Raw genomic sequence first — 12170 nt, 5'->3', positions numbered from 1 at the left:
CTTAAAGCTGGTCTGAATAATTTCACTGTAAAGTGTCAGTCTTACCTTATTCTTTTATCCAGCTCAACTTAGCCTTTAATTTTAGTATCCAATTATCAGGTGGAGTTCTGGTGATAATTGCCATAATAAGTGATAGTCTCAGGGCACTGTCAAATCTACCAGAGGGATTTGGACTATACTATCCAGTGAAGACAAAGCTCTAGCCTTGGTCACTACTATCTTTGGAGGAATCCAAACATCAATAAATACCTGGGAGTTCATTTTCCCATGAGGTAGACCTACCACAGTACTTTCAGGGATCCTGATGCAACTTGGGCAGAATCCTTTGAAACCATAATGTTTCTGTTCACTCTGTTTTAACTATTTGTGTAGCATAAAGACTTCTGCCACACTGCATTTGTCAGTTTGTATATTTGTGATCACTCCCTTAAACATTATCTTTCTGGCTTTTATTCCTCACCCTCCACCAGTCCAGTATGAGATGTCTGCATGCTGTACAACTTTCTCTGCATATATTTTTTCATTTAAAAAGCACATAATATCCATATTATATTTCATCCTTATAAAACCCCTGGTGGTAGTGATACCTTTCACACTAGAAGTGACATTGGTGTAGAATTTAATCCAGTTACCCCCATGGTGTTGAAGATAGTTAATAGTGTAACTGGGATTTCATCCAATCCTATGTTCGTTATATCCTTTTTTCTTAAGTGATCTCCAGCATCTTTATTAACCTTTAAAGTCAGTTGTTCTGATTTCTGTCTTGACTGTATGGTAGTTATGAAAAAGTGTGATTTCTTAACCCTTTTTTTTTAATTTATTTTTTTCACCTGCAGTTTATGTAACTGTTTTAAGAAATATAGACAACATAGAAGAAAATATCTAATTTGACTCTTCCCTTCTTTTTCTCTCTTTCACACCCACATTAAGTGCCTATTACATGCTAGGCTTATCTTAGGCATTTGTAAATGAGAAAGGATTTTCTTCATCCCATACAAAGGGGAAAAAAGGCCAGATAGCATGAGAGAGCATTTTGATGTGTGCAGTGGCATGTTAACAAGACAAGAGCTTGTGTTGAGTTGGACAGAGAAATTAGCTATATTCTTTCAGTAGAAGGGGTAGTAACAGTTGTTGGTTAGGTTCCTGCCTTATCCTTTGAACGTTACCATTACTTTATTCGCTGGCTGACCAATATTTGTATCCTGGTACCTGAAGACTTTTCCCAGACCCAAGTGACTTGGGAATTAATAGCTGTGTGCCTTATCTCCAGAAGTCCTTAACCAGTGACCAATGGGAGATGCTCTCTCATCTCTCTAGGTTGTATATTGTTTCCCAGTGATTCCTTGTGATTAAACTCCATTTACCCACTGTGGTAGCTGCTTTTAGAGTGTACCCTATTTAGCCCACCTTCCTTTTTCTGTTTGACTTTCCCAATTTCCATACTATTTTTACTTGAACCTTGGTAAACAGACCAAGGTGCTTCGGGGGACGCAAATCAAGATAAAGGCATTTCTGGTATGGTAGATTTAATCTATGCTTAGTTTTTCTTCTATAGTTATATCAAGGAACCAGTTAAGGAATCAGTACACATTTAAAATAATTATGATTTTGGTGTTCACTGAGACCACTTTGTATTTCAGAAGAACATCTGATTAAGGATAACAGCAAATATAAATATTTTTAGTGCCTCTTTTAATTTGCTTTCCCAGTATTATATACATTAGTTGTATCGTTCACTTTTGGGGCAGATAAGAACACTGTTATAAAAATCATTGCTTTATCATTGAGTTTACACAAGTGGGAACATAGATTCTTACACCCTCCCCCCATTTGTTATAGAAAAATGTTTGCTAAATCATGTAATGAATGAACTGCTTGTGGTTTGGGGGCAAAGAGAGCTTTTTAAAAAGGCTTTACTATAAGTAAAAGAAAAATGTGTTAATTTAAAAAATTTAGTGAGTAGGACATTGGCATGTCTGTAGAATATGTCTTAAAATTCCTTGCCAAAAATTTTTAATTAAAAAAAATTTTTTTGAGACAAGAGTCTTACTTTGTTGCCCAGGCTAGAGTGAGTGCCGTGGCGTCAACCTAGCTCACAGCAACCTCAAACTCCTGGGCTCAAGCAATCCTACTGCCTCAGCCTCCCAAGTAGCTGGGACTACAGGCATGCGCCACCATGCCTGGCTAATTTTTTCTATATGTATTAGTTGGCCGATTAATTTCTTTCTATTTATATTAGAAACGGAGTCTCACTCTTGCTCAGGTTGGTTTCGAACTCCTGACTTTGAGCAATCCACCTGCCTCATCCTCCCAGAGAGCTAGGATTACAGGCATGAGCCACCACACCCAGCAGCTTGCCAAAAATTTTTGTAGTCAGAAAATTAAATGCCTGAGCTCTCAGAAAGAACTTTTCTTGTAATGAGATTAAAAAAGAAAACTGTGCATGTGTATACCTCCCCATATAGAGAATAAAAATATTAACAGCTTTCTAATATTTAATTTTAAACTTTAGATGTATTCATTAACTTATAGTGCCTAAAACAGGTTTTCTTGTACATGGTAGATACCTAATAAATACTTTTTAAAAAATAAATGAGCACTTTATTTCTCAAAAAGAAATGTTTCATTCAATTCAATATTTATGTATTATTCAGTAATTCAATGATTATGTGTTTACTTCAGTAATGATTCATTATGTTCTTGGCACTGACTTCACACTTGCGATCTGCAGTAAATAAGACAGTTAACTGTTCATGTGTTCCTTGAATACTCAATGGAACATTCCCTAGGAAGATGGGGATTAAAAAAATAAATACAAATAAGAGGAGGTTTTTGAAAATGTAAGTACAAGGGACTGTGAGAACATATCGCAAAGGGATTTAACAACTCATTGTTTAGAGTATGTCTGCAGTGTCACTGTTCGTTTTGGAAACTAAAATACAAGAGCTACAGTAAAGAAGCAGTATTAATATTTTTTTAATCTGGTACTCTACAATTGGTTTTGCTGACTCATATGTTTTCTGAGGGTTTTTACTTTCACATATACGTCTCTCGTTCCTTGGTCGATTACTGCATTGTCCATATGATTTGATTCGGCACTATTTAGATATATAATATAGATGTAACATAAACCTCTTTATATCATATAACTCTGAGCTCCACTTGCAACTAAATTATTGTGTCTTCTAAAATTTATTTTTGTGTTACCAGGATCTAGTTCAGTGCCTTGTATATGGTAGTCACTTGTTAAAATATTTCTTGAATAAATAATATTTGCTTGTGGAATTAAGCTCTCTTAAATGCTTTGAATCTTTAAAACTCTTCAGAACCACTCAATATCAAACTTCATAGTAACATACTTTATAAGTACTGCTTGCTAGCTCTTTATCTTAAATTACTTTGAGCTCTTTGTTTTGGTGATCATGTGAAAAGGAGAAAAAAGGTAACTTACTGGTATTTTTGGTAGGTATGTGATAGTTTGCATACCCATAGTAAGATGAGAGGTCTAATGAATTTAACTATGTCTATTAATCTACCTGCTTAAGATATCTACATAGGGGTACTTATCTTATATTACCATATTTCTAAATGGCTCACACTATTTTTCAATAGGTAATCTTGATTTTTTTCCTTTTATCTTGAATAAGCAGGATTGCTTCACCACAGAGGGCGAAGACTTGAGACATGACTTTGAACGGTTACAATTGGCCATGGAAATGGTTGGATTTCTTCCTAAGACACGAAGACAGTGAGTTTATTTATTGTATTCTTATACTCTCAGTAGAGAACAAATGATATGTCCTTGAAAGATTTCTCACCGTTGGTCCTGTTAAACAATTTTCTAACTGATACTCTTGATCTAGTACCTCATCCATCTTAAGCATTGTTTTGAATTGCTTTTTTTCCCCCACAGATTCTTTGAGAATCTGATCAAAGGTTGAAACTGTTCTTGTAAAATATAAATCCGTAAAAATTTGCATGTAATTGCAGGAATTCTTGGAGCCTCTGAAGCCTATCCATAGACAGTAACTTAAAAACTGTTGCTTTATGACACTATTTTTATAGCTCCTTGTTTTCTATATCATTGATCACTAACATATTAAGTCATACATACCTATCAGTAAAACATAATTTCCTGTGTAATTTTCTGTGTATTTGATTTATGTCTGTACTGTTGTATTAAATGTAATTTTGTTCATTGTAAATATAGATTAGAAATGTAAGAAAGTTGAGATGAAGATGAAGCAAATTGTATTTAAAATAAAAAAATTTTAAATAAAAATACAATCTTGAGTCTTACCAGAAAAAAAATAGTTACTTATAACTATTTTTCGAAGGGGGTAATTAGTGTTGATAAATGTGCCAGATCTGATTATGTAGTCAGTTTTTAATCTCATGAGTAATGAGCTCTTACTGAGAGTAGGAGAATATCAGCTCTGCTGTTTTCTTGTTTGCTCATGCTTACATCATTGGTATATCTCTTCAGTCAGTAGGTTCTCTGTTAGAATCATTATATGAGAAGTGAATTAAAGTCAAATAATATAGTATATAAATATGCAAACCCTAGTTGATGACCTAAACTGCAATTCACTGAAGGCCAATAAATAAATGAGATTACCTGTCTCAATTTCTCTATGCTGTATTACTTCCACTCTCCATTCAGGATACCTCATTTACTGCATGTGACACCTCACTGGCTAACATACGGTCTGAAGTGTAAGTCTACATATTAAATAATAGTGAAACTTAATAACATAAGTTGAAAATATAGTGTTTACCTCTCACACACGAGGGAATTATCTTTTGTACTTTCTGATGTGACTGAATTCCGTATTGGTAGTCACTTGGAAACAATATGTTCCTAGTAGCCTGGCCTTGAATTTGGACCTTCCCTATAATTCAAATGTTATCTTCAATATTCCCTAATACAGATTTTACATTTTAATTAGGCTGGTCCTTACAGGCAGGTGAGTGGATAATAAAAAAGAGAAAAAAAAAATTAGGCTAGTCTTGTTCTCTAAAACATTATGCTGTATTCTGAACAGTTACTGGTTTCGTTTCCCTGTTTGGAATGATCGTTATTTCTGTTCCACTCATTCAAATATTTTCAATTTTTTGGATACATGTGTACTGCCACTCCCCTTTCATGTGACCATGATAAACTCTGCTAATAAATCACAACATTCTTTTGTACTGAACATAGGTCTACCCCACAATTTCTCTTAAGATAATCTTGTAGGCAGCCTTAAATTTGGTATGTGAATTGAAACCTATTTTCTTCAGAGTGCTTTTCATGTCTTGCCTTTTTAATGAACTTTTCCTTAATTGTGCTTTGTCTTTGCCTTTTGTATTTTACAATATCCTGACCTTCAGGATAGTTATTTATTTATTGTTTTCTCCTAATACAAGATTATAAGCTTTTGAGAATAAGGATTCTTATTCATGTTTTAAAATCTTTTTAATATTGACTTATAGTGAATTAGATTGTTTATATGACATTATTGCTAGAGACATTGCATCACATATTTGTATATGATGAATATTGAATCCAAAATATTAAAACAATGTAATTAGCAACCATATAAACTTGTACTAAAAATATATATTTTTTTAATTTTATTTTTTTGTAGAGATAGGGTCTCACTCTATTGCACAGGCTGATCTTGAATTCTTGGCTTCTAGTGATCCCCTTGCCTCAGCCTTCCAAAGTGCTAGGATTACCAGGTGTGAGCCACCGTGTCTGGCCCCTATTAAAAGTAGTTTTTAACACATTGACTAGAAAAAAAATTTTTCCATGGGGGCCATGGTGTTTTATTATAAAAATAGAACAAAAACTTTGAAAACAAAATGATCCTTTCTAATTTAATGACAAATTTGATTTTTTATTGTTTTGTGTGTGTGAGTTATATGCAACTTGACAAATAGTTCACATGGCTCCCAAGGTAAAGAGACATGTGAGTTACATGTGCTTTATGAGGTCTCAGGCTCAAAACTAGCGTTGGTTAAATACAAATCACATGGTAGTTAGTATGTTAAAAAGTGGATCATGAATTTGTGTTGTCTTTTGAGTTCCATTAGCTTTTATGTTTCAATTGATAATAGAGTCTATTAGTCAAAGTTCTTGTAGGGTGAGAAGAAAAAAAATGTAAAATTAAATATAAATTTTAAAAAATGAAAAAAAAATGATAATAGAGTCTATTCCTTAATTTAACCCAGAATAATTTTATGAATTTTTCCTTTATAGTAGACTTATATTTCCTTTGAGTCATGAGGATGATTCAAACATTTAAAATTTTTAAATTATTTGAAAAAGTAGGCTTATAAATTAGATGGTGATTCAGTACCTCTTGAAGTATATCAGATTCCTAAAGCAATGTCATTTTATTTAGAACTTCCTAATTTTAGGAAAACATGTTACATTTTTACCAAATTTATCCTAAGGAAATAATTGGACAAGGCACAAAGATATTTGTATGTTAAGGAGATTGAGAAGGGCTTTTAGATAGAGTGTACTAAATGCCCCTGGGATGTCAGGTAAGTTAAGGACATAATACACTGTTTTTGTTTTTTTTTTCAGTGACTTAATGACAATATTTATTATGCTCACAGGTCTGTGTGTTGGTTGGGTTCCTCTGTTGGGTTTGCCCACTCATGTGGATGCATATAGGCAGAGAGTTAACTAGGTTGGAATATGGCCTTACGAGTGTGGCAGTTTGGCTCTAGCTGTCAGCTGGAGGTTTTAGATCTCCTCTGGTAGTAGGAGGATTTTACAGAGAAAAGAAGCATAATTGTCATCTTGAGGTAGGATGGATTTGCCCTCTCATGATGGTCTCAGGCAGCATTTCAATAGAGCTGAAATTTCTTGCCTTAATTGTTTCCAAAGTTTGAGAAGTTTATCCACGGTCAGGATCCATGGTTATAACATAGTCACTTTTTTCCTTGCAAAGTTAACTCCTTCTGCCTTGGTGCCTTGCCCAGGATGTAACCTGTCTTCAGAGAAGAACACACTGATGAGTGATGATCCTTTGTGGTCACATGGTGGTGACTGGAATCACAGAAACGGTGCCTAGGAGTAAATAAGTGTCTTGCTCCTGGGGGGCTTTTTTCTTTTTTTAACCATTCTCTTTTAAGTGGTTACACAGTCACAGAGTTTTTGCTTAAAATATCATTCTGCATAATGTAATGGAAACTTAGAAAAACTTTGGATTTCTGATATTCTAAATAAGGCACAAATTCCAACCTAGAAACTGCCAAGTTAACTGCAGAAGAACCTGTCTGGAGCTTTTGCTCACCTTTCATTGAGCTCTCACCAGACAATACACTGTTCTTAACTGAATGGAGGTCCTTGGTAACCTAACATTCTTGAGTTAACTGATTGTTGGGATGTAGAGCACAAGTAGAAGGTTTAGTTGTTAACTAGTGGGCATGTGTTCCTTTTGGTTCAGGAGGAAAGTTGAGAAGGGAGGATCCAGTTGAATATATTTTACAGTTAGGGCATGATATTAGATAATAAACCCCACTGGCCTCATAGTTTTTTTTCCTAAAAAACACATACTAAGGACACTATAATATGATATGGGAAAGCATTTTTAACATACAACTAAGATTAAAAAATCACCTAGGATACTTGATTAAAAATACATATTCTAAGACCTTTCCTTTGGAGATTCTGATTCAATATATCTGGTTAATACAGGGAAAGACATTCCAGGCAGGATGAATAGTGTATAGAAAGGCATGGACTTTTTAAAACACTATAGCAAATTCAGGCTATAGCAGATGTCCAGATGTTCCCTTGAAACAGCTATGTAGCCAGTGGTATAGTACTTAAATTAAGATCATGTAAAGCACTTTGTGCAATGCCTGTCATATATTAAACACTCAGTAAATTTTAGTTATTAGAGTTATTATTTCCATATTTTTTGTTTTTCTCAAGGCTAAATACTTCATATTTGTGCTGGTTAATTTGCTTAACTAGAATTTAGGAATGAAATGTGCTTTGAGAATGCACGTGAGCAAGCTATAATTGTGGTTTTATTTTCACAGGATTTTCTCTCTTCTCTCAGCAATACTACATTTGGGTAATATCTGTTATAAAAAGAAGACATATCGGGATGACTCTATTGATATCTGTAATCCTGAAGTTTTGCCTGTTGTCTCAGAATTATTGGAAGTGAGTGATTACATTCTCAGTTGTCATTGCAATTACTGGGTAACTTCTTATTTTTATTTTGTGTAACTATTTGTAGGTGTAAATGGGATAATGCATTTTATTTTATTTTATTTTATTTTATTTATTTTTTTTTTTCGCCCGAACAGGGACATGAACCCTGGACCCTCAGGGGGATAATGCATTTTATTAATAATGTTTTTATTAAATACTATTTTAAAATAGCGTTTCCAAAAGATAGAATTTCTCCTTATATCTGCTTCACTTTGCCAGAATCTTTAGAAGATTTGGGTTTTTTTCCCTGCCTTCACTTGTCCCAGATATCTGTAATCTCTCAATTTGCTGGATAGGATGAATATTTCCACTCTAGACTGGGCCTATGCTAACTTTTCTCTTTTCATGTTTGAGATTTCTTCTCTTACTAAGATTTTGGATAGATTATTTTATTTGAGATGAGGTATGTGGGTAGGTGGAGAGAAAAGGTACTACTTTTTCTTTTGGGTTGAGTAAGACCTAAAGGTTCTCATCTCCTACCATGCCTTTTTTCATATCAAAGTTTTTATTACCTGATTTTTTCTTCCTGGAGTGATGATTTCTCATGTTTTCCCAGCTACCTTTTCATCTTGCCAGATTCACTCCTTCAGATGGGGTGTCATTTCTCATAGACCTTCTAACCTGTGTATATACACATATCTATAAATATTTCTGTGTATAACCATCTATAGCTGTATAAAGCTAAACATGAGTTCATACTGATGTCTCCAACTCTAATCCATTCACACATGGATCATTCTAGCCTTCTTCCCTTGTGTATTGGTAACTCCCACTTCAGTAGTGATGACCCTGTCTCGCATCCTCTGCCATCCATTTACTTAATTGTTCAATTCCAGTATACATGTATAGTAGTATCAAAATTGTTAACCCATACCCTTGTGAGAAATGACTTTATTTTTATTTAATTTAATTTAATTTAATTTAATTTAATTTAATTTAATTTTATTTTATTTTATTTTATTTTATTTTATTTTATTTTTTGAGACAGTGTCTCACTCTGTTACCCGGGCTAGAGTGCCGTGGCGTCAGCCTAGCTCACAGCAACCTCAGACTCCTGGCTCAGTGATCCTTCTGGCTCAGCCTCCTAAGTAGCTGGGACTACATGTGTCACCATGCCTGGCCAGTTTTTTCTATATATATTTTTAGTTGGCCAATTAATTTCTTTCTATTTATAGTAGAGATGGGTCTCACTCTTGCTCAGGCTGGTCTCGAGTCTCGAACTACTGAGCTCAAACGAACCACCCACCTTGACCTCCCAGAGTGCTAGGATTACAGGCGTGAGCCACCGTGCCCAGCCAGAAATGACTTTATTAACTAGAATACATTGCTTATGTGTAATTCCTTTTGTATTTAGTCATACAGACTTCACTCATTTCCAGAGTTACTTAGATCAGCACCTTTTCCTTCCACCCCTTTCATTGAATTTGTTTCATATGTTTGTCATACAATTAGACTCTTCTTGTCATGGTCTACATTCCTTCCTGGATTCCCCTAATCCCTTAAGTAATTTTTTGAATTTGTGTACATCAAGGTTCACTCTTTGTGCTGTTTGGGTTTTGACAAATGCATGAAGTCATGTGTCACCATTATAGTATCATACTGAATAGTTTCACTGTCTTAAAAATTCTCTGTGCTTTACCTATTCAACCCCTCTTCTCAAGCTGCTGATAGCCACTGATCTTTTCACTGGCTCTATAGATTTGCCCTATTTGGCATTTTAGAATATTGTATGTAGCCATTTCAGACAGATTTATTTCACTTAGCAATATGCACGTAAGATTTATTCCTGGATGGGTGCGGTGGCTCACGCCTGTAATCCTAGCTCTCTGGGAGGCTGAGGCGGGCGGATTGCTCGAGGTCAGGAGTTCAAAACCAGCCTGAGCAAGGGTGAGACCCTGTCTCTACTAAAAATAGAAAGAAATTAATCGACCAACTAAAAATATACATAGAAAAAATTAGCTGGGCATGGTGGCTCATGCCTGTAGTCTCAGCTACTCGGGAGGCTGAGGCAGTAGGATTGCTTGAGCCCAGGAGATTGAGGTTGCTATGAGCTAGGCTGATGCAACGGCTCTCACTCTAGCCTGGGCAACAAAGTGAGACTCTCTCTCTCTAAAAAAAAAAAAAAAAGATTATTCCTGTCTTTCTGTTGCTTGATAGCTTATTTCTCTTTATCACTAGTAATAAATTATATGAATGTACCATAATTTATTCATTCACCCACTGAAGGATATTTTGGTTGTTTCCAGCTTATGGCAATTATGAATAGCTTTTTGCCTATTAATATACTACTCATCTTTGAAATTTTTTTTCATGTGCCACTTCATGGGGTTTAACCTTATTAAGTAGTCTAAACTGACTTTCTAAGCACAGAGCATTTCCTTCTACTTTCCATAATTTAGTTTTGGTTTTGTAGCATAGAGTTCATTATTTACTAGTTTGTGTCCATTATAAGGCTGCAGTGTTCTTGAGAGCAATGGATGCCTAACCTCACAGTGTTTATTTTTTCTATACATGATTGGGCATTGCTTATTAACTTTGATGGAATGATAGCTTGGAAGAAGGGGCAGAAGAAGGGTATACCTTGAGTTGGAACTATACTCTCATTGGAACAAAGTTCTACCAGGAGGTAGAGTAGTTTCTCAAGGTTGTAATTTTGAAGATCATAAAGGTCAGAGAACAGATGGTATTTCACTTAGGTATTTCAGGTGATATTTTAGTCGAGCATTTGTTATTGTGGTATAATACTGGGCATTATGGCTAGTAGTCTTAAGTATAAGTCCAAGCATTCAGCAAGTACCAAGGCTTCTGGTTCTAGTGCAGTATTCCTTATTTAGTGAGAGGCTAATAAGAGCAATTCAGGTAACTCAATGTGGATCTCAAGTATTGGTTAAAAAAAAAAGGGAGAAATCTAATTGTGAGAATTATTCTTATCAGTGTCAAAGTTAGACTAATGGCAAATGTGATTTGATAGTGAATGTAACTTTTGAACCCAAGCTTCTTAAATTCCTTCATGGGTGTGTTTGGAGTGGTTCTAGGACTGAGGTTTTGTATTAAGTAGAAAGAAAATGGCTTCAAAGATCAGGAGCTAGAGAAGATACCTACCATGGTAGTCTGCCTATAATTAGTTCTTAGAAATTATTTTTAAAAATGGTTGCTTCTATTTGGTTAAGATTATAAATAATAATATTTGTAACCTTAAGGCTTTAGTTGAGATAAAATATAAAAATGGGCATAATGACTGGTTTAGTTAAAATTTAAACTCTTTAGTTAAGATATAATTCCCCTCCTTCCCAATATGATTCTTTTTTTTTTTTGAGACAGAGTCTCGCTTTGTTGCCCAGGTTAGAATAAGTGCCATGGTGTCAGCCTAGCTCATAGCAACCTCAAACTCCTGGGCTCAAGCAATCCTGCTGCTTCATCCTCCTGAGTAGCTGGGACTACAGGCATGCGCCACCATGCCCGGCTAATTTTTTCTATATATATTAGTTGGCCAATTAATTTCTTTCTATTTATAGTAGAGACGGGGTCTCACTCTTGCTCAGGCTGGTTTCAAACTCCTGACCTCGAGCAATCCGTCCACCTCGGCCTCCTAGAGTGCTAGGATTACAGGCGTGAGGCACCGTGCCCGGCCCCCAAATATGATTCAAATCAATGATAAATATATATTTAATTTTGAAGAACAAATGTTTTCAAAGTAGCAGTTTAATTTTATTAATTTTTTTCCAGGTGTTTTTTGTAGTTACCCCAGGCTACAGTGAATGTTTTGAGTCTTTTGTTTACTAAAGCCTATTTGGGATGGATACTTGTAAAATTATTAAAAGATGAAAAAGTTTCATTAGATTAATTATAGGTAATTGTGGAGGATGTTTTGTTGTAAGATATTAGAACCATCACCATTACCAAAACCTGTTCAGTTTTTAGTGGATTTATGTATTTTGTATATATT

General features: G+C 34.8%; 1 protein-coding gene across 11 annotated transcripts in view; it reads left to right on the top strand.

Moving 5' to 3' along the window:
* MYO9A (myosin IXA) overlaps window positions 1–12170 on the top strand; it is a 257752-nt gene that overhangs the window by 67951 nt on the left and 177631 nt on the right. For all 11 annotated transcript variants that reach the window (XM_076004523.1, XM_076004524.1, XM_012768294.3 and 8 more), the window contains 2 exons: window positions 3651–3748; window positions 8047–8173. In XM_076004523.1, coding sequence (XP_075860638.1) covers window positions 3651–3748; window positions 8047–8173 — 225 coding nt within the window. The remainder of the gene's footprint in view (window positions 1–3650; window positions 3749–8046; window positions 8174–12170) is intronic.

This window comes from Microcebus murinus, chromosome 6 (genome assembly GCF_040939455.1).
Source record: "Microcebus murinus isolate Inina chromosome 6, M.murinus_Inina_mat1.0, whole genome shotgun sequence".
NCBI lineage: Eukaryota > Metazoa > Chordata > Mammalia > Primates > Cheirogaleidae > Microcebus > Microcebus murinus.
The sequence above is the reverse complement of the archived record's forward strand: the minus strand, read 5'-3'. Positions and strand labels throughout refer to the sequence as shown.